The sequence below is a fragment of the Hyperolius riggenbachi genome, chromosome 12 (genome assembly GCF_040937935.1).
Source record: "Hyperolius riggenbachi isolate aHypRig1 chromosome 12, aHypRig1.pri, whole genome shotgun sequence".
Taxonomy (NCBI): Eukaryota; Metazoa; Chordata; class Amphibia; order Anura; family Hyperoliidae; genus Hyperolius; species Hyperolius riggenbachi.
This window is the reverse complement of record NC_090657.1, coordinates 9000914-9024219: the sequence shown is the minus strand read 5'-3', so window position 1 is coordinate 9024219 and position 23306 is coordinate 9000914. Positions and strand designations below refer to the sequence as shown.

The following is a 23306-nucleotide window of genomic DNA, read 5'->3' as shown; positions in this document are numbered from 1 at the left end:
TTCCTCCTTCTGGGTTGAAGGAGGAAGTGTTTATAATCACGTGACCGCCGCTTGGAGCGCATCGTGGGAGGCGCCGAGGGACGGACGAAGAAGACGTCATGATAGGTAAGATTGACCCCCCCCCCCCCCCCCCCCCCCGCACAGGTTTACTGAGAGATATCCTGATAGCTACTATCCGTGTATCTCCCGGATCCGGATTTCAGCAGCACTAATTGCAGCATCTGACTCTGAACTTTAACCTAATTGATAATCCTAGGGGACCACATACAGATGCGCAACTTAAGATCATTTCCCTCAATAAATAGATGACCATGGATGTTTTAGACCAAACAGTGTAAATGCGTTCCCACCATCCTGGTTTAGGTTTCACATAGAGCACATCTATAAAGAAGAGGGTACTTTTCAGCTGCAAGTACTGAAAATACAAAAATACATAATCATCCAATTGCTTGAGGACAAAATGATCTCCTAGAATGGTCTGAGATTGTGAAAGTAACTTTTTGAGCCAAGAAGAAGCTGAAGCGGCCTCCATGTTATAGTGTCTGAAAGGAATCTGAATTCAGGACCCCCCCCACTATGAGGCTCTGCTGCAGCTGCACGGTAACCGCCTATTCGAAATAAGAACGGACCAGTTCAGCGCTCGATGGGCTTCCACAACGCGTTTTAATCTAGGGGTGGATGCGCTGCACCGTAGGTGGCTGTAAGCAACGCAGCCACTTGTCTGGAAAAACAGAGCAGGTTGAGACACGACGTTCCGTATGCGACACGGATACGTTTTTTACACAAGTGGGAACTGAGTCCGAGGCAAGAGTGCAAACAGGCATTAAACATTTGATTGTTGAAGCAACCATTGCTAAAGGTTTCAGCTGTCTGTCTGATGTCTGTACAAGCACCCCCCCCCCCCCCCCCAAATCCATTGTACTTATTGAAACACAGGCTACAAGCAACTGGCCAAGTGGCGTTTTTTTTGGCTGACTGCTTTGTCCTCTCTAAGGAGTTTTCTGCCTCACCTCCCCTCTCCAGAGGAATGTTCCGGCATCTCAGCAGAGGTGAACATGCATGTGCGGTCACTGTCTGGCTGCAGATTGTTGACTAAAAGCACTCCGAACAATTGTTTCAGCTAGCTTAAAGTCCTCTGATGGTACAGGGCTTTAGCCACTGCGCTGCCTTATCTCAGTACCAAATAAGGAACAAATCTAGAAAATGCTATGTAATTCCCACTGGTTCATCTGGGGACACTTGCAGGAAGACATACCTGGTTCTGAATAGCTTTCTTCAGCAGCTGTTTCCCACGACACAGTGGCGGCTAAGAGAAAGAGAACGTCATTACACCAGGAAGCTGGTACAAGTGGCTTGTGGTAAGAGGTCAGCTGACGCCAACAGCGGAATGGAATAAAACAGCAATTTTGCCGTATGTAGATGAGGCTCCTCCCTCTTACCTCCACGTTTTCTGTGGCTTGGCGTTTACCACGCCCTCCTTTTTTATCACTCGCTAAGCCTTCGCTAGAACCATCCAAGGCTTTGCTGCTTCTTGTCACCACATAATGGACATCCCTGCTCAGGAAGCCTTCGATAACCTTGGAGGGAAGGACACAGGCGAGACACTGAGCATTCATCTCATCTGAAGAGCTCATTCCATCAACTTTATACAAAACATTGTTATTCATATACCTACCAATAGAGATTACTGTTCCATTTAAAACCACAAACAGTAATCATTTCATTAAAATATTTTCATTACGCAATCATACATAATATTTCCCTGCATTACTTTGCACAGATCATCAGACAATTCACATCTCTACGGACCCATTCACTCACACATAGGCTCTGACTTAATTAACCCTCCTGGCGGTTAATTAATTCTGCCAAATAGGCGGAAATACATTTTTTTGTTTTTGTTTCATGTAAAGCTACCAGAGTAGTAGCTACATGAAACACTAGAGGGCGCATGTGTCCCTCTAATGCAATAGTCAACAGCATCAATAGCAAACAGGGAAAAGCGTATAGAACGCATTCCCGTTCGGCTTTCCTGTCACCATGGTGACGATCAGAATGATGTCATGGACGTCAGCCGACGTCCTGACGTCAGACGCCTCCGATCCAGCCCTTAGCGCAGCCCGGAAGTCATTGGTCCGGGCAGCGCAGGGTTCTGGCGGGGGGCCCTCTTCCGCCGCTGTGTGCGATCGCCGCGCAGCGGCGGCTATCAAGCTGTACACACGGCTAGCAAAGTGCTAGCTGCACGTACAGCACTTTAAATGGGGCGAATCGCCCCACCAGGGGCTGAGATATCCTCCGCGGCGGGGTTACCGCTAAGGAGGTTAAGGTGGCCATACATTGTCAGATGGCCACCACAATCAATTGTCTGATAGATCCCTCTCTCATTGAATCTGATCAGAGAGATAACCTGACCAAGCTAAAGATTGCAAATGTTTTATACCAAATAGAAGACACCTGAACTCGTGTACAGGACAGAAGGAAAACAGAGAAATGCACCCTGTATGTATTTAGAGAGTTTAGCATGTCTAATCCTCCCTCATCTGTGACTAATAAGTTGTAATTTGATCACCCAGCTGTGTCACCTGACTGCTAGCTAATTGGTAGACACAGGATTTTAACCCCATGTCTGCTTCCATGAAAGCAGCAAGCAGACAGTTACTTACAGGCCTGAACACTTTTAGGAAAAAATTTAATTGAGCGATTTTCTATCCGAAGTCACGATTCCGTTTTGATTCACGATTTCCTTCAAATCAACCATTTTTCCCCTCCTCTGTGCGCCTCTATCCCGGTCTCTCTTTGTGCACCCTTTGTGTCACCTCTGGGTCTCTCTCTTGCCCCCTTTGAGTACCTTTTGTCTCTCTGTGGCCACTCTGTGCCCCCTGTGCCGCCCCCTCTGTCTCCCCTGTGCCGCCCCCTCTGTCTCCCCTCCTCTGTCTCCCCTCTGCCGCCCCCTCTGTCTCCCCTCTGCCGCCCCCTCTGTCCCCAAAGCTGCAGCCATGCTGGACATACCTTCCAGCATGAGTCCAGCGATGGTCATCTCTCCACTTCACCTCCTGCAGGATCTAATGCACGGCATACTTCCTGTATGTCATGTGACATACAGGAAACAGGAAGTATGCTGTGCACAAGAGGCGGCAAGAGAGGAGGAAAAGCGATGGACTCGTGTCGGAAGGAATGTCCAACACTGCTGATGCTGCAGGCCGCATGCACCCGGACTTGGAGTAAGTTTAAAGCCGCTTCTTCAAACTTCCACCATGTGGAAACGACGTAATCACAGAAACGGTACTTTGACGATTCCAAAATGGTGATCTTGGTGATCGAGAGTTTGGTTTAAATAAGATTTATTGTTCAGGCCTAGTTACTTACAGTGGCTTGCAAAAGTATTCGGCCCCCTTGAAGTTTTCCACATTTTGTCACATTACTGCCACAAATATGAATCAATTTTATTGGAATGCCACATGAAAGACCAATACAAAGTGGTGTACACGTGAGAAGTGGAACGGAAATCATACATGATTCCAAACATTTTTTACAAATAAATAACTGCAAAGTGGGGTGTGCGTAATTATTCAGCCCCCTTTGGTCTGAGTGCAGTCAGTTGCCTACAGACATTGCCTGATGAGTGCTAATGACTAAATAGAGTGCACCTGTGTGTAATCTAATGTCAGTACAAATACAGCTGCTCTTTAACCACCCTGGCGTTCTATTTGGATCGCCACGGGGGATGCGCAGCAGTACTTTTTGTGTCCCCCCCCCCCCCCCCATCATGTAGCTAGCCTAGCGCTAGCTACATTATTCCCCCCTCCCTGCGCTATCCCTCCCACCCCTCCGATCGCTGCCGCCGCACTCACCCATAAGGAAATCCCGTTCTGAACGGGATTTCCTTTAGGGCTTCCCCCGTCGCCATGGCGTCATCGACGTCGTGACGTCATCCGGAGTTCCGATCCACCCCGCAGCACTGCCTGGCTTTGATTGGCCAGGCTGCGCATGGGGTATGGGGGGGGTCTCTATCGCGGCTCGTAGCGGCGCATTCGCTTGCTGCGGGTCTGAAAAAAAAAATAAAGCAAATCGGCCCAGTGGGGCCTGAGCGGCGCCCTCCGGCGATAATAGACGAGCTGAGCTCATCCATACCGCTAAGGAGGTTAATGGCCTCACAGGTTGTCTAAGAGAATATTGGGAGCAACAACACTGTGAAGTCCAAAGAACACACAAGACAGGTCAGGGATAAAGTTATTGAGAAATGTAAAGCAGGCTTAGGCTACAAAAAGATTTCCAAAGCCTTGAACATCCCACGGAGCACTGTTCAAGCGATCATTCAGTAATGGAAGGAGTATGGCACAACTGTACACCTACCAAGACAAGGCCGTCCACCTAAACTCACAGGCCGAACAAGGAGAGCGCTAATCAGAAATGCAGTCAAGAGGCCCATGGTGACTCTGGACGAGCTGCAGAGATCTACAGCTCAGGTGGGAGACTCTGTCCATAGGACAACTATTAGTCATGCACTGCACAAAGTTGGCCTTTATGGAAGAGTGGCAAGAAGAAAGGCATTGTTAACAGAAAGCATAAGAAGTTCCATTTGCAGTTTGCCACAAGCCATGTGGGGGACACAGCAACCATGTGGAAGAAGGTGCTCTGGTCAGATGAGACCAAAATGGAACTTTTTGGCCAAAATGCAAAACGCTATGTGTGGCAGAAAACTAACACTGCACATTACTCTGAACACACCATCCCCACTGTCAAATATGGTGGTGGCAGCATCATGCTCGGGGGGTGCATCTCTTCAGCAGGGACAGGGAAGCTGGTCAGAGTTGATGGGAAGATGGATGGAGCCAAATACAGGGCAATCTTGGAAGAAAACCTCTTGGAGGCTGCAAAAGACTTGAGACTGGGGTGGAGGTTCATCTTCCAGCAGGACAATAACCCTAAACATAAAGCCAGGGCAACAATTGAATGGTTTAAAACAAAACATATCCATGTGTTAGAATGGCCCAGTCAAAGTCCAGATCTAAATCCAATTGAGAATCTGTGGCAAGATCTGAAAACTGCTGTTCACAAACGCTGTCCATCTAATCAGACTGAGCTGTAGCTGTTTTGCAAAGAAGAATGGGCAAGGATTTCAGTCTCTAGATGTGCAAAGCTGGTAGAGACATACCCTAAAAGACTGGAAGCTGTAATTACAGCAAAAGCTGATTCTACAAAGTATTAACTCAGGGGGCTGAATAATTACGCACACCCCACTTTGCAGTTATTTTTTTTTTTTTAATGTTTGGAATCATGTATGATTTCCGTTCCACCTCACGTGTACACCACTTTGTATTGGTCTTTCATGTGGAATTCCAATAAAATTGATTCATGTTTGTGGCAGTAATGTGACAAAATGTGGAAAACTTCAAGGGGGCCGAATACTTTTGCAAGCCACTGTAAAAGACATACGTCCATTGAGTTCAACCAGGAACTGCACGCTGCAGATTTGAATGAACTGTAACAATTTTTTCTTTAAAAAAGGACATCCGAGGTGAAAATCTTTCCTCCTCTTAAAAATGACTTTTTTAGATATGCCAGTTTTATTTTATATTCCATTCTAGTTTTTGTCAGAGCTAAAATCTGTGAAAGAGTGACCCTTTTTAACTCTTTCCTGCTCTCAGAAGCAATTTACAGACTGGAAAGTGTTTAATGGATGTAATTACTTAACAATGAGGGTTAGGCCCCGTTCACACTGCACGCGTTTCCAGCCGCGTTTTGGAAACGCATGCAGGTGGCCGACACGCACGACATCAGACATTGCATAGAGTGCAATGTCTGATGTCCACACTGCATGCGTTCCGGACCTGTGCGGTCCGGGAACGCATGCTGCACGCATTTTTTGTAAAAACGCGTGGCTGTCCCATTCACTTTCAGTGAATGGGATCAGCCACACAACGCACAGAGACGCACATGACGTGCGTTCCTGTGCGTTGTGTTCTGAACGGAACGCGCCTGCGTTCTGTGATGTGAACGGGGCCTTAAGCTATCCTCTGACCCATTCCAAACCAGATAGAAACGGTCAACTGCATGCCTGATGTTTGACTCTTTCAGGCAGAGAAAAAAAACAAAAACAAAAAGAAACACAGCCTAGTTATCTGTATGTTGTGCAATGTGCATACACATTTCTATCTCATGGATATTATGATATTGCATATCCTTTAAAGTAGAGAGGAGTTTAGGAGCATTTTAAACCTATACTTTCTAAGAATCAGACATGCAGAGAGTGTAATATAGGACACTCTTGCTAGTTCTGTATGCCTAAGTGTAATGTATACATATCTTATAGTGAACCTCCAGACTAAAAATCGACACAGCAGCACTGAAAAGGCTTTGTGTTTCTTTAACAGATTCACAGCATCAGAACTTTGTTTTTCATACCCAAGCCTCATTTTTGGCTGCACAGAAGTTAAGCTCCACCCCATCAATGAAATCTGCACAGGCATTTTTCCCCTGATGCTGTGCAAAGCATGATGGGATTTCCGATGTCATCGTTCTCGTTGCCTAGCAGCTGGGAGGGGTGATCAGGGCACAGGACAGATGGAACTGCGTCTCATGCTCCTTGTCACCTCCTCCTTTCAACCAAAAAGATGGCTGCCCCCATGAAATCACAAACTTTGACCTGGTCTTTTAAAAACAGGGTGGGCTATCTATTAACATAACTAATGTCATTTAATGGCAGTATGTTTGTTTAGGCTGAAGTGCCTCTAAGTCTTTTTTTTTGTATTTTATTGCCCAACAACAGCTATGTAATTATGCTAGGCAGATGCATCTTCTGAAACCTTGTACAATCGCCTTTTTTTACCATCTTTGTAAGATGATCGGGTATATATTATGGCCTACCAAACAACCAGATAATAGGCAGTATCACTGCTTTTTCTTTTTCCTTTTCTACAGCGGTATGCAGATTAGGAGCAAATAATACATTGAAAAAAATCCAGTAATCTGCCACTGTACAGCCCAGTATTACCATATCTAGAGGGCACTATGGCAGAGAACTAAAATAAATATGTACACATTGTTCCACAGTAAATGTGCTATATACGGTACATTTTTCAATCCATGTATGGCCATTACATTAGGTATGTTATAATATGATGCTTCAGATCATCTCACAGGCAGGTTTTGGTCTAGTCCATCTCTTGGGGGATTCTAAAGGTTTCCTTAATGCTTTTTTAAAAATGCTCCATGGAAAGAACCTATACAAAGATGTTGGCAGGCCTACCTACTTTTAACACACTATTTTGGCAGCTGTACCATGCCATTGTGTTTTTTTTTTTTTTTTTTTTATCAAACGCTTCATGTTTTTAATTTAATTGATCAGCAATGGCCATAGTTCTTGACTGAGAGTTTATGTGATTTGATGCTCCTATCGAATTAAATGCTTAAAGGGAACCAGAGAGGATGAGATATACATACCTGGGGCTTCCTCCAGCCCCATACGCACGGATCGCTCCCACGTCGCACTCCTCCGCTGCCTGCATCAGCCGCCACCGGGTCCCGTCATTGCCGCGAGTCGGCAAGTCGGCCGGCGGACGCGGCCAATTCTCCGCATCACAGGGTGCTCTCCCCATACAGATACGCATGTGGCTGCCTACTGCGCAGCCGCATGCGTACATGTATGGAGGGAACCCCTGTGATGCGGACAATTGGCCGCGTCCGCCGGAAGTGACGGGTCCGGTACCGGCGGATCCAGGAAGCTGAGGACGGCGGCGTGGGAGCGATTCAGGCTTATGGGGCTGGAAGAAGCCCCAGGTATGTATAAAATCTTTTTCTTTTTCCACCCCCCGTTCCTCTCTGGTTCCCTTTAAAGCGGATCTGAGATGAAAAACTAACAAGTAACTTGTCTATATATCTTATCTAAAGTTTAGATAGCTTACACAGCATATCTAGCTGCCAACAGCTTCAAAAGTTTATGATTATTTACTCCTGTGAGACACAATGAGGGCAGCAATGTTCTTTTTGTAACATTACACACAGGCAAGCTGATCTGTATCTCCAGCCCTCAGCCTGTGAAAACTTCACTCACCTCTCCTCCTCCCCACTGCCTCTGAAATCTCTGGCTAGTAACCTCCTCCTCCTGCCCAGACCGAGCTCCCATAAGCCCTTGCTACTAAGGCTAAGAGTGCCAAGGCTCTTTGGAGAAGCTGTGGGCGAGGCTTGTTTAGTTTCTATGGAATTAGAGTATTAAAAAAAAAACCACAAAAAAAGTATTTGGCTTGAGGAATGCCCTATAAACTATATGAAAGTAACGCAATTGTGCAGTGAGTAAAAGATTATCTCGGATCCACTTTAAGGGCTCTTTCACACTAAGACGTTGCGTTTGATGCGACGTTCAGGTCGCATAACGTGCCCCTAAGGCAACGCATGTTAGCTTTGAAGTTGGACGTTACATTGAACTGCGTTATGCGTCTCTTGATGCATACTTTTTGATGCATACTGATCGAACTAAAACGGCGCATGCGGCACATTAAAATAAAAAAAAAAAAACAAAAACATTACTGAGCATGTGCAAACATTCTAACGCCGCTAAATAGGAGTATAACACACAGCATGCTGCACTTTCACTTAACGTGCAGCGTTATACTCCTATGCAACGTGGGCACTGTGAACAGCACATTGATTTTTCTGTGCTGTGAGTTGGGCTGCGTTACAAGCTGCTGTAACATGAGCCTGTAACTTCCCACTGTGAAAGCAGCCTAAAAGGACACCTGAACTGAGAAGGATACAAAATACTAGAAAGCAACAAAAAAGAGAGAGTTGGCTCTTGGGTGCATGAAAATTCACGACAACTTTATTAGTACAAAAATACAAATATTCTAAAGCTAAACATATACACACAATCTAAATATAAACGTTAAAAATTGTAATCATACAACTCCGCCACAAAAAGGCCACTATGAACTCCAAATCTCCATCTATACTGTGGGGCTGCAGTCCCCAAAAAAAGTTGTATATAGAGATGTTTCAATTAATATAGAGGAAACCATGTATGGGGATAAAGATAGTTCTCCATTATAAAAAACGGTTTATCGCAAATCCACGGCATCCAATGCCTACTTACATGCAAGTAGTGCGCATCCATCACATACTATACGTGGTATACCCACCGGACAATATTTACGTGTCCGACGTAATTGTACTGATGATGTTACATTTGAGAAGGAAGCCAAATTATTGCGAAGCCGATTTAAAGAAAGAGGTTATAAAGATCGTTGGCTCAAAAAGGCATACAAACGAGCCAAATTGACCAATCGTTCGGATCTTTTACAAAAAAAGCCTAAGATCTTAGACGATTTCAAAGAAACTCGTTTAATCACGCGATATAGCGATCAAAATCGGGGGGTCGTTGGCGTTCTCCAGCGGCATTGGCACATTCTCACCAAAGATAATACCATCAATGAATTTGTTCCCTATAAACCTGAGATTACCTATAGACGAAGTAAGACACTAGGGGACTTGCTCTCCACAAGCCATTTTTGGGGTAAAAAGGGACCTGATAGTCACTGCAAAGTCAAGGGCACGTATAGCTGCGGTGGATGAGCTTACTGCCAATATTTACAAATTGGGAAATCGGTTGTTCTGCCCAATGGCCGCAGGTGGTATTTGCAACATTTTGTTAACTGCAATACCCCTGCGGTCATTTATTTGCTTTATTGCAGATGTGGTTGTTTTTATATTGGCAAAACTTCCCGAGCTCTTAAAGAAAGAATTAAGGATCACGTAGGAGATATCACATGCTGCAACTTTAAATCCCCCATTTCCCGTCATGTTCATCTTGAACATCGCGGTGATGCTCATCATGTCAGATTTATAGGACTCGATGTGATTCATCGACATCCTAGGGGGGGTAATATAGATAGAGCTTTACTTCAATTGGAGTCCCGATGGATTTTCAATCTGGGCGCCACTAAAGACAAAGGCCTTAATGACAGCATTAACTATCGGGTCTTCCTCCCCAATTAGGCTTGTTGAGGGAGTGAGGCCATTGGCTGCTTTCCAGACCCTGTTCCCCTGTTTCTTTACTGCCACACCTGCTCTTCCATTGCCTCAGCTGCTAGGGGAGGGGGCCCACATCCCCCCCTTCCTTTTTGTTCTCGTCCTCACTGTTCTATATTTGCTACTCACTCTATATGATGGACATGGGATTTTTGCATGCCCATCGGGTACTTATTTATTCATATGGCTGTTTACATGTCTCCAATGTGGTAGTTTATACAAGATATGTTTCTTTAATATTTGACCACAGCAGATTTCCTTGTGTAATCAATTTTTGATTCACCAGGCTCTGCTACGCTGGCCACTATAGGTTGAATTATATTTCTCAACATTCATTATATGTACTTTGTTACCTAGATTTTCTTTCTGTTTATTTATTTTTACAACATCTGTACATATATATAATTTTTTATATACTTGTGCATATTTGATTGTTTGTCGCTGGCTCCCCGCCCCTTCCCTGTCCCCTCTGAGTACGTCATAGCGGATCTCCGTTCCTGGGCATTTTCTCCCATTTGCCAGGGTGGAGCGCATTATTTGCGCTCCAATGACGCGCTCCTGTGCGCCTCCGCGTCATCGCGCGGGGCGTCCAAGCGTGGGGACGCGGGGGGCGTGACTGGGGCTGCCGGCCAGTGCGACCAGCATAAGAACGCCGTCATGGCGCTCTCTCAACATGCTCTCCGCTGCCCGCCTTTGATAAGGCCGTTAGGAAACGGCGAAACATGTTAGGCTACATCACAGCGAGATACTCTGCCACCTTGCCACTTGGGACTCCTCTCCAATAACATCATCTTTCTTTTGGAAACCATTTGGACAGTCGGTTTGGTAACTATATCACCACCTATGCATCACTCTATGTGGATCTCCATTATTGTGTGTGGAACTTTACCAATTGCTGAGCTATACGCTATATCATTACATTCAGATCCTAGGGATCTCTTATGCTGGATTCCTGCTGGCTTTGGTCAACATATTGCTTGCCTGCATATGGCTTCTCAGCTTGCTACAGATTCTGTAGTGGAACTGTGCTAACTGCTGTTTGTGGAACCTTGCGTACTGCTGAGCTATATGCTATATAACCACACTCAGATCCAAGGGACTTTCAGTGCTGGATTTTTGTTGGCCTCCATCAACATACTGCTTGCCTGCGCACTGTTTTTTCCAGCTTGCTACAGACTATTGTGGTCATTGTTCCATACACCAGGTGCTGCTGTGTTTGAAACTATACTGCTCACTAACAACCTCCTGACAACCTGCTTGGCTTACTAACCACTTACCAGCACCATTCACCTCTGCGAGTGAGGGGTGCACTTATGTGAACACCAACAGCCATAACAGTGCTTTTGTGTCATTTGTTGTATCACTAGCCCCTGCGAGTGGGGGGCTCAGCTGCTTCACCTCTACATCCCGTTTTTTATAATGGAGAACTATCTTTATCCCCATACATGGTTTCCTCTTTATTAATTGAAACATCTCTATATACAACTTTTTTTGGGGACTGCAGCCCCACAGTATAGATGGAGATTTGGAGTTCATAGTGGCCTTTTTGTGGCGGAGTTGTATGATTACAATTTTTAACGTTTATATTTAGATTGTGTGTATATGTTTAGTTTTAGAATATTTGTATTTTTGTACTAATAAAGTTGTCGTGAATTTTCATGCACCCAAGAGCCAACTCTCTCTTTTTTGTTGCTTTCTTATATCCTTGTTGGCAGGATGCATGAAAAAGATTTTTTCTGATAATTAATACTACGTGTTCATTCATCCATTCACTATTCCCAATCAATCTCAGGTTCCCCTTTGAGTAATTTACACAAGATACAAAATACTAGTTGCCTGGCTGTCCTGCTGGTCCTCTCCCACTAATAGATAAAGCCATAGACCCTGACTTTTTCTCAGGGCTGTGGAGTCGGAGCAATTTTGGGCACCCGGAGTCGGAGTCGTTGATTTCATAAACTGAGGAGTCGGATGATTTTTGTACAAAATCCACAGCCCTGTTAAGTATTAGACTAAGGAGTCGGGGCTATTTTGGGTACCCGGAGTTGGAGTCGTGGTTTTTATAAACTGAGGAGTCAGAGTTGGAAGATTTTTGTACCGACTCCACAGCCCTGCTTTTTCTTACTGAATTCTGACAAACTTAGCTGCATTGTTGGGACCCGAGGACTGAGTTTACTATAGCCAGAGGTTTACTAGATCGAGATTCTACTGTATTTAAAAAAAAAAAAAAAAAAAAACTTTTAAAGACAGGTTCTGTTTAAAGTTTGTCTAAAGCAACGTAAGGGATAAAATAAATAAACAAAAACAAACTAACTGCAAGACTGCATTGAAGGTGCCTAAAGCCTCATCTACACGCGTAGATGAGGCTTTGATCCGGCGGCTCACCGCCTCTTCCGCAACCCGCGCGTGCGCCGGATTCGATACCCGCTCGTCCCCGCGCCGCTTATCTTCCGCTCGATTCCCTGCCATTGTCCCCTCGCGGGGAACGAGCAGGGAATTGGCGGTAACAAGATCTGACCTGTCGGATCTCATCTATCGAGCCGCATCAGCAGCTCGATTGATAAGTAACATCGGAGCATCATGTACGCGTGTAGATGAGGCTTTAACGCAGAGCTCCCCAACCCCGTCCTCAAGGCCCACCAACAGTGCATGTTTTGCAGGAAACCACACGCATGCACAGGTGGAGTGTCTCAGCAGAGCTGGCTAACTACCTCTGTGGCTTTCCACAAAACATGCACGGTTGGTAGGCCTTGAGGACCGGGTTGGGGAACATTGCCTTACAGGAAGCCCCTTCTGGTACACTCACCGTTCATCTATCTCTAATATCCCCCTGTGCCTTGACACAATAATGTCATCACAAGCTGCAGTAAAAATATGTTTCTGTACCAAGTTAGCCAAACAAATTATGTACCGTATATTCCGGCGTATAAGACGACTGGGTGTATAAGACGACCCCCAACTTTTTCAGTTAAAATACAGGGTTTGGAATATACTCACGGTATAAGACTACCCCTATTCCAACGTACACCAAATACAAATTATAAAAAAATCATATACTGGTGCTATGTATGAACAGATACTGTATGTGGTACCCAGTATATAGGCAATTGACTGGTTGGATTGGTCAGCTCTGCCTGTCTCCCTGTTTATCAGAGCGGTATGGAAGAATAGGTCGCGCTGTGCCCATAAAAAAGGCCTCTTTCACCCAAGTGGCCCCGCCCTTGTATCCTATTTACCTCCTTCTCTGCCTCTCAGATCTCGCACATGTGCACCTGCGCCGCTTCACTACAGTCCTCAGCAGCGAGATCTGAGAGGCGGTAACAGCACCCGGCTTCAATGACATCCGGCGTATAAGACGACCCCTGACTTCTCAGAAGATTTTCAAGGTTTAAAAAGTAGTCTTATATGCCAGAATATACAGTAGGTAGAAAAAAAGTCTTGTAAAAATAATACATTTTAATGGCTAACTGATAAAGTTAAATTATGCAAGCTTTCTGGGATCTAGTCCCCTTCTTCAGGCATATTTATATTTTTACCTGCATCAGTGTTTTACTTCAGCTAACATCTGGAAATATGCCTGAAGAAGGGGACTAGATCCCAGAAAGCTTCTACTAACATCTGGAAATATGCCTGAAGAAGGGGACTAGATCCCAGAAAGCCTCTGCTAACATCTGGAAATATGCCTGAAGAAGGGGACTAGATCCCAAAAAGCTTGTGCTAACATCTGGAAATATGCCTGAAGAAGGGGACTAGATCCCAGAAAGCTTGTGCTAACATCTGGAAATATGCCTGAAGAAGGGGACTAGATCCCAGAAAGCTTCTGCTACCATCTGGAAATATGCCTGAAGAAGGGGACTAGATCCCAGAAAGCTTCTACTAACATCTGGAAATATGCCTGAAGAAGGGGACTAGATCCCAGAAAGCGTGTGCTAACATCTGGAAATATGCCTGAAGAAGGGGACTAGATCCCAGAAAGCGTGTGCTAACATCTGGAAATATGCCTGAAGAAGGGGACTAGATCCCAGACAGCTTGTGCTAACATCTGGAAATATGCCTGAAGAAGGGGACTAGATCCCAGAAAGCCTCTGCTAACATCTGGAAATATGCCTGAAGAAGGGGACTAGATCCCAGAAAGCTTCTGCTACCATCTGGAAATATGCCTGAAGAAGGGGACTAGATCCCAGAAAGCCTCTGCTAACATCTGGAAATATGCCTGAAGAAGGGGACTAGATCCCAGAAAGCTTCTGCTACCATCTGGAAATATGCCTGAACAAGGGGACTAGATCCCAGAAAGCCTCTGCTAACATCTGGAAATATGCCTGAAGAAGGGGACTAGATCCCAGAAAGCTTCTGCTACCATCTGGAAATATGCCTGAAGAAGGGGACTAGATCCCAGAAAGCTTCTGCTACCATCTGGAAATATGCCTGAAGAAGGGGACTAGATCCCAGAAAGCCTCTGCTAACATCTGGAAATATGCCTGAAGAAGGGGACTAGATCCCAAAAAGCTTGTGCTAACATCTGGAAATATGCCTGAAGAAGGGGACTAGATCCCAGAAAGCTTCTACTAACATCTGGAAATATGCCTGAAGAAGGGGACTAGATCCCAGAAAGCTTCTACTAACATCTGGAAATATGCCTGAAGAAGGGGACTAGATCCCAGAAAGCGTGTGCTAACATCTGGAAATATGCCTGAAGAAGGGGACTAGATCCCAGAAAGCTTGTGCTAACATCTGGAAATATGCCTGAAGAAGGGGACTAGATCCCAGACAGCTTGTGCTAACATCTGGAAATATGCCTGAAGAAGGGGACTAGATCCCAGAAAGCCTCTGCTAACATCTGGAAATATGCCTGAAGAAGGGGACTAGATCCCAGAAAGCCTCTGCTAACATCTGGAAATATGCCTGAAGAAGGGGACTAGATCCCAGAAAGCTTCTGCTACCATCTGGAAATATGCCTGAACAAGGGGACTAGATCCCAGAAAGCCTCTGCTAACATCTGGAAATATGCCTGAAGAAGGGGACTAGATCCCAGAAAGCGTGTGCTAACATCTGGAAATATGCCTGAAGAAGGGGACTAGATCCCAGACAGCTTGTGCTAACATCTGGAAATATGCCTGAAGAAGGGGACTAGATCCCAGAAAGCCTCTGCTAACATCTGGAAATATGCCTGAAGAAGGGGACTAGATCCCAGAAAGCTTCTGCTACCATCTGGAAATATGCCTGAAGAAGGGGACTAGATCCCAGAAAGCCTCTGCTAACATCTGGAAATATGCCTGAAGAAGGGGACTAGATCCCAGAAAGCTTCTGCTACCATCTGGAAATATGCCTGAACAAGGGGACTAGATCCCAGAAAGCCTCTGCTAACATCTGGAAATATGCCTGAAGAAGGGGACTAGATCCCAGAAAGCTTCTGCTACCATCTGGAAATATGCCTGAAGAAGGGGACTAGATCCCAGAAAGCTTCTGCTACCATCTGGAAATATGCCTGAAGAAGGGGACTAGATCCCAGAAAGCCTCTGCTAACATCTGGAAATATGCCTGAAGAAGGGGACTAGATCCCAAAAAGCTTGTGCTAACATCTGGAAATATGCCTGAAGAAGGGGACTAGATCCCAGAAAGCTTCTACTAACATCTGGAAATATGCCTGAAGAAGGGGACTAGATCCCAGAAAGCTTCTACTAACATCTGGAAATATGCCTGAAGAAGGGGACTAGATCCCAGAAAGCGTGTGCTAACATCTGGAAATATGCCTGAAGAAGGGGACTAGATCCCAGAAAGCTTGTGCTAACATCTGGAAATATGCCTGAAGAAGGGGACTAGATCCCAGACAGCTTGTGCTAACATCTGGAAATATGCCTGAAGAAGGGGACTAGATCCCAGAAAGCCTCTGCTAACATCTGGAAATATGCCTGAAGAAGGGGACTAGATCCCAGAAAGCTTCTGCTACCATCTGGAAATATGCCTGAAGAAGGGGACTAGATCCCAGAAAGCCTCTGCTAACATCTGGAAATATGCCTGAAGAAGGGGACTAGATCCCAGAAAGCTTCTGCTACCATCTGGAAATATGCCTGAACAAGGGGACTAGATCCCAGAAAGCCTCTGCTAACATCTGGAAATATGCCTGAAGAAGGGGACTAGATCCCAGAAAGCTTCTGCTACCATCTGGAAATATGCCTGAAGAAGGGGACTAGATCCCAGAAAGCTTCTGCTACCATCTGGAAATATGCCTGAAGAAGGGGACTAGATCCCAGAAAGCTTCTGCTACCATCTGGAAATATGCCTGAAGAAGGGGACTAGATCCCAGAAAGCTTGTGCTAACATCTGGGAATATGCCTGAAGAAGGGGACTAGATCCCAGAAAGCTTCTGCTACCATCTGGAAATATGCCTGAAGAAGGGGACTAGATCCCAGAAAGCTTCTGCTACCATCTGGAAATATGCCTGAAGAAGGGGACTAGATCCCAGAGAGCTTGTGCTAACATCTGGAAATATGCCTGAGGAAGGGGACTAGATCCCAGAAAGCCTCTGCTAACATCTGGAAATATGCCTGAAGAAGGGGACTAGATCCCAGAAAGCTTCTGCTACCATCTGGAAATATGCCTGAAGAAGGGGACTAGATCCCAGAGAGCTTGTGCTAACATCTGGAAATATGCCTGAGGAAGGGGACTAGATCCCAGAAAGCTTGTGCTACCATCTGGAAATATGCCTGAAGAAGGGGACTAGATCCCAGAAAGCTTGTGCTACCATCTGGAAATATGCCTGAAGAAGGGGACTAGATCCCAGAAAGCTTCTGCTACCATCTGGAAATATGCCTGAAGAAGGAGACTAGATCCCAGAAAGCCTGTGCTACCATCTGGAAATATGCCTGAAGAAGGGGACTAGATCCCAGAAAGCTTGTGCTAACATCTGGAAATATGCCTGAAGAAGGGGACTAGATCCCAGAAAGCTTGTGCTAACATCTGTAAATATGCCTGAAGAAGGAGACTAGATCCCAGAAAGCCTCTGCTAACATCTGGAAATATGCCTGAAGAAGGGGACTAGATCCCAGAAAGCCTCTGCTAACATCTGGAAATATGCCTGAAGAAGGGGACTAGATCCCAGAAAGCTTCTGCTACCATCTGGAAATATGCCTGAAGAAGGGGACTAGATCCCTAAAAGCGTGTGCTAACATCTGGAAATATGCCTGAAGAAGGAGACTAGATCCCAGAAAGCCTCTGCTAACATCTGGAAATATGCCTGAAGAAGGGGACTAGATCCCAGAAAGCTTCTGCTACCATCTGGAAATATGCCTGAAGAAGGAGACTAGATCCCAGAAAGCCTCTGCTAACATCTGGAAATATGCCTGAAGAAGGGGACTAGATCCCAGAAAGCTTCTGCTACCATCTGGAAATATGCCTGAGGAAGGGGACTAGATCCCAGAAAGCTTCTGCTACCATCTGGGAATATGCCTGAAGAAGGGGACTAGATCCCTGAAAGCTTCTGCTACCATCTGGAAATATGCCTGAAGAAGGAGACTAGATCCCAGAAAGCCTGTGCTACCATCTGGGAATATGCCTGAAGAAGGGGACTAGATCCCAGAAAGCTTGTGCTAACATCTGGAAATATGCCTGAAGAAGGGGACTAGATCCCAGAAAGCTTCTGCTACCATCTGGAAATATGCCTGAAGAAGGAGACTAGATCCCAGAAAGCCTGTGCTACCATCTGGAAATATGCCCGAAGAAGGGGACTAGATCCCAGAAAGCTTGAGCTAACATCTGGAAATATGCCTGAAGAAGGGGACTAGATCCCTGAAAGCTTGTGCTAACATCTGGAAATATGCCTGAAGAAGGGGACTAGATCCCAGAAAGCTTGTGCTAACATCTGGAAATATGCCTGAAGAAGGGGACTAGATCCCAGAAAGCTTCTGCTACCATCTGGAAATATGCCTGAAGAAGGGGACTAGATCCCAGAAAGCTTCTGCTACCATCTGGAAATATGCCTGAAGAAGGGGACTAGATCCCAGAAAGCCTCTGCTAACATCTGGAAATATGCCTGAAGAAGGGGACTAGATCCCAGAAAGCTTCTGCTACCATCTGGAAATATGCCTGAAGAAGGGGACTAGATCCCAGAAAGCCTGTGCTACCATCTGGAAATATGCCCGAAGAAGGGGACTAGATCCCAGAAAGCTTGAGCTAACATCTGGAAATATGCCTGAAGAAGGGGACTAGATCCCTGAAAGCTTGTGCTAACATCTGGAAATATGCCTGAAGAAGGGGACTAGATCCCAGAAAGCTTGTGCTAACATCTGGAAATATGCCTGAAGAAGGAGACTAGATCCCAGAAAGCTTCTGCTACCATCTGGAAATATGCCTGAAGAAGGAGACTAGATCCCAGAAAGCTTCTGCTACCATCTGGAAATATGCCTGAAGAAGGAGACTAGATCCCAGAAAGCTTGTGCTAACATCTGGAAATATGCCTGAAGAAGGGGACTAGATCCCAGAAAGCCTCTGCTAACATCTGGAAATATGCCTGAAGAAGGGGACTAGATCCCAGAAAGCTTCTGCTACCATCTGGAAATATGCCTGAAGAAGGGGACTAGATCCCAGAAAGCCTGTGCTACCATCTGGAAATATGCCTGAAGAAGGAGACTAGATCCCAGAAAGCTTCTGCTACCATCTGGAAATATGCCTGAAGAAGGGGACTAGATCCCAGAAAGCTTCTACTAACATCTGGAAATATGCCTGAAGAAGGGGACTAGATCCCAGAAAGCCTCTGCTAACATCTGGAAATATGCCTGAAGAAGGAGACTAGATCCCAGAAAGCTTCTGCTACCATCTGGAAATATGCCTGAAGAAGGGGACTAGATCCCAGAAAGCTTCTACTAACATCTGGAAATATGCCTGAAGAAGGGGACTAGATCCCAGAAAGCCTCTGCTAACATCTGGAAATATGCCTGAAGAAGGGGACTAGATCCCAGAAAGCTTCTGCTACCATCTGGAAATATGCCTGAAGAAGAAGACTAGATCCCAGAAAGCTTGTGCTAACATCTGGAAATATGCCTGAAGAAGGGGACTAGATCCCAGAGAGCTTGTGCTAACATCTGTAAATATGCCTGAAGAAGGGGACTAGATCCCAGAAAGCGTGTGCTAACATCTGGAAATATGCCTGAAGAAGGAGACTAGATCCCAGAAAGCCTGTGCTACCATCTGGAAATATGCCTGAAGAAGGGGACTAGATCCCAGAAAGCTTGTGCTAACATCTGGAAATATGCCTGAAGAAGGAGACTAGATCCCAGAAAGCTTCTGCTACCATCTGGAAATATGCCTGAAGAAGGAGACTAGATCCCAGAAAGCCTGTGCTACCATCTGGAAATATGCCTGAAGAAGGAGACTAGATCCCTGAAAGCTTGTGCTAACATCTGGAAATATGCCTGAAGAAGGGGACTAGATCCCAGAAAGCTTGTGCTAACATCTGGAAATATGCCTGAAGAAGGGGACTAGATCCCAGAAAGCTTCTGCTACCATCTGGAAATATGCCTGAAGAAGGGGACTAGATCCCAGAAAGCCTCTGCTAACATCTGGAAATATGCCTGAAGAAGGGGACTAGATCCCAGAAAGCTTCTGCTACCATCTGGAAATATGCCTGAAGAAGGGGACTAGATCCCAGAAAGCTTGTGCTAACATCTGGAAATATGCCTGAAGAAGGAGACTAGATCCCAGAAAGCCTGTGCTACCATCTGGAAATATGCCTGAAGAAGGGGACTAGATCCCAGAAAGCTTGTGCTAACATCTGGAAATATGCCTGAAGAAGGGGACTAGATCCCAGAAAGCTTCTGCTACCATCTGGAAATATGCCTGAAGAAGGGGACTAGATCCCAGAAAGCTTGTGCTAACATCTGGAAATATGCCTGAAGAAGGGGACTAGATCCCAGAAAGCTTCTGCTACCATCTGGAAATATGCCTGAAGAAGGGGACTAGATCCCAGAAAGCTTGTGCTAACATCTGGAAATATGCCTGAAGAAGGGGACTAGATCCCAGAAAGCCTCTGCTAACATCTGGAAATATGCCTGAAGAAGGGGACTAGATCCCAGAAAGCTTCTGCTACCATCTGGAAATATGCCTGAAGGGGACTAGATCCCAAAAAACTTGTGCTAACATCTGGAAATATGCCTGAAGAAGGGGACTAGATCCCAAAAAGCTTCTGCTACCATCTGGAAATATGCCTGAAGAAGGGGACTAGATCCCAAAAAGCTTGCATACTTTAACTCTATCAGTTAGCCATTAAAAAGTATTATTTTTACAAGATTTTTTTTTTCTACCTACATCACAATCTGCACAAAGAGATAGCCTGGGACTGCCAAATAGTTGTAGCCCCATCCTAGATTGGTGGACACACAGGAGCAAATGTTGGGTAGGGAGGCAGTGAGGTTAAAAGAGCCATACATCTGGTGACTTAGTGGCTAATCAACCATCCAATTTGATTATTATAATTGGAATCGGATGAAAATTGGTGCCGCCGAGTGTATGTCCGATCCACGATGTTAGTCGCATCAATTGGTTGGACATGCTGAAAGATGTCGGGCCATTGTGGTTGGTCAGGTACGTGGCGGTAGAGGTGAGCAATATCGGGACGAACGTGATGACACTGTCCTAATGTTCCCCCCAGGTGCCTAGTGCTCTATGCATTACCTCTCTGCGTCCACCACTGCCTCCGAGCGCTGTCCTCCATCCATGCACGCGCCCCACAGGGTAGCTGGTGTACACGGGCGCGTGTGACGTCACACACACGCCCGAGTTACTCTGACAACCACATGGAATGCATGTATAGAAAGAGGAGCCTGGAGGCAGCAGCGGACAAATGGCGGGTGCAGGAAAGGGGGGAGGGGTGAAGCTTGGGGAACATGGAACATTAAGGGGAACAGCGTCAGGGTGGCGCAAGGTGGCGAATGCAGCGTCACCAGGCCGATTCTGGATCGATTGCAGTAGGAAATGATTGGGCTTGTGGTGTATGAGAAGGCAACAGATCTCTCTCTGGTCAGATTTGATCAGAGAGGTCTGTCTCTTGGTCTTAAAGAGAAAGCGTGACCAAGAATTGAACTTCAACCCAATCAGTAGCTGATACCCCCTTTCCCATGGGAAATCCATTCCTTTTCACAAACAGATCATCGGGGACTCTCTATGGCTGATATTGTGGTGAAACCCCTCCCACAAGAAACTCATGGTGCTGGCAGTTTCCTGTCTGTGAACTTTGTTGCATTGTGGGAAATAGCTGTTTACAGCTGCTTCCAACTGCCAAAAAAGCAAGCAGCAGCTACATCACCTACCAGCAGTAAAAATGTCACTATGTGATAAATGTCAGAATGTGTAAATCAGGGGTTTAAAAGATTTTACAATGGGCAAACACTGACTAAATCATTTATACATAGTTATTGTAAAAATGAAGCACTTTTTTATTACAATATTTTCACTGGAGTTCCTCTTTAAAGGATACCGCAACTGAAAATAAGTTTGCGGCAGTGTGTGGGGGAGTATAAGTAAATAGGACATACGCACATGAGCAAGCGCCAGACGGCGTGAAACGGCTGTAGTGCCGTCCGTACATCCCCTGGTCACCTCTTCCCCACCCACCTCCGCACCTCCGTGAATCCAGGTTTGACAACTTCTGATTTCTATGTTGTATACACTGACTGTTGGTTAAAGGCCTAAATAAAAGCAATACAAGAGGAAGGTGCGCAGCATCTCTTTCATGTACCAGTAGAAGTAAATACCTTTAGCTCCTCTGGCCCCCCTCCGTCTGTTGCCGTTGCATGATTAGCATGTGACGCTTAGTGTAATGGAGCGCACACGCAGCCCAGGGGAGGCAGAGGAATCAGCGTGCTTCTGAGCCGGACGTTATGCGCCGGCCAGAAGCAAAGTGGGGATGACATACTGCGCGCACAGTGCGCAGTATCTCCAGGTTATAGGTCAACAAAGCCGCCGGACACCGGGAGGGTTATTAGAGGAACGGCAACAGACGGAGGGGGGCCGGAGGAGCTAAAGGTATTTAACTTATACTCCCCCACACACTGCCGCAATCTTATTTTCAGTTGCGGTATCCTTTAAAGGGACACTGTAGGGGGGTCGGGGGAAATGAGTTGAAGTTACCCGGGGCTTTTAATGGTCCCCCGCAGACATCCTGTGCCCGTGTAGCCACTCCCCAATGCTCCGGCCCCGCCTCACTTCTGGAATTTCAGACTTCAAAGTCTGAAAACCACTGCACCTGCGTTGCCGTGTCCTCGCTTCCACGGATGTCACCAGGAGCGTATTGCACAGGTCCAGTATGGTGTGTGCCTGCGCAGTACGCTCCTGGTGGCATCAGCGGGAGCGAGGACACGGCAACGAAGGCGCAGTGGTATTCAGAATTTAAAGTCTGAAATTCCAGAAGTGAACCGGAGGCGGGGCCGGAGAATCGGTGAGTGGCTGCGTGAGCACAGGATGTCTGCAGGGGACCATTAGAAGCCCCAGGTGAGTTCAACTCATTTTCCCCCGACCCCCCTACAGTATCCCTTGAAGAGTCAAAAAAGGGATGGAGCCAAAAAGATGACAATACAAAAGGTAAATATGCATTTGGTAATGTAAATATTTCTCTGTCCTAAAAGTGAACATGTACTGTAAACAAGGCTGGAACCCCCAGACACCACTTGATGCCATTTCCAGCTGCTACAGAGGTATAGTGCATTTCCCATATACAATTATGAGAAGAGAGACAGCTGGCACCTGAAGACAGGCTCTGGGAGACAACCTGGCCAGCACAAGGCCGAGCAGAACTCTTTGCACTTACCCCTCCCAAGCTGCAGATGGCTTTAGTGAGCAGCTGGGTGTGTTTGTTGTGCGGGAGGTCCAGGTAGAACGACTTCCCCTTAAATGTGATGCTTTTCCTTCTATCCAGAGTTTGGCGTCTCTCTGGTGGAGTATGCTGGCCTGCAAGAGCACAAACACACATATAAGCACACTCAGCATGTACTATCTGCTACAATTGTGATATAAAGACAGAAATAGGGGAGCTTGCACTCCAGATTTGGTTTCTCAAGCAAGTCAACTGGCAGAAATATGGAGGCTGACACAACTAACCTCGTCCGGACATATGATAGCTTCCTGGTTGCAATCGTTTACATGTATGGTATAAAGTTTAGACCATATAATAATTTTAAGATCAGGATTGCAGCCAATAAGCTAACATATTTCAGGAGGTGGTCAGTTCTTTAGACTCTAAACAATTGGGGAAGGGGCGTGGCCAGCCGGGAATGGAGTGAGACGTCTCATAGCAGCTC

The 23306-nt window shown here is 46.0% G+C and overlaps 1 protein-coding gene across 1 annotated transcript in view; it reads right to left on the bottom strand.

The window, feature by feature from the left end:
• DBF4B (DBF4B-CDC7 kinase regulatory subunit) overlaps positions 1–23306 on the bottom strand; it is a 103381-nt gene that overhangs the window by 67327 nt on the left and 12748 nt on the right. Inside the window, exons 4-6 of the mRNA XM_068262643.1 lie at positions 22817–22956; positions 1440–1577; positions 1256–1306 (exon numbers count right to left, since the gene is read on the bottom strand). Of these exons, the coding sequence (XP_068118744.1) occupies positions 1256–1306; positions 1440–1577; positions 22817–22956 (329 nt within the window). The remainder of the gene's footprint in view (positions 1–1255; positions 1307–1439; positions 1578–22816; positions 22957–23306) is intronic.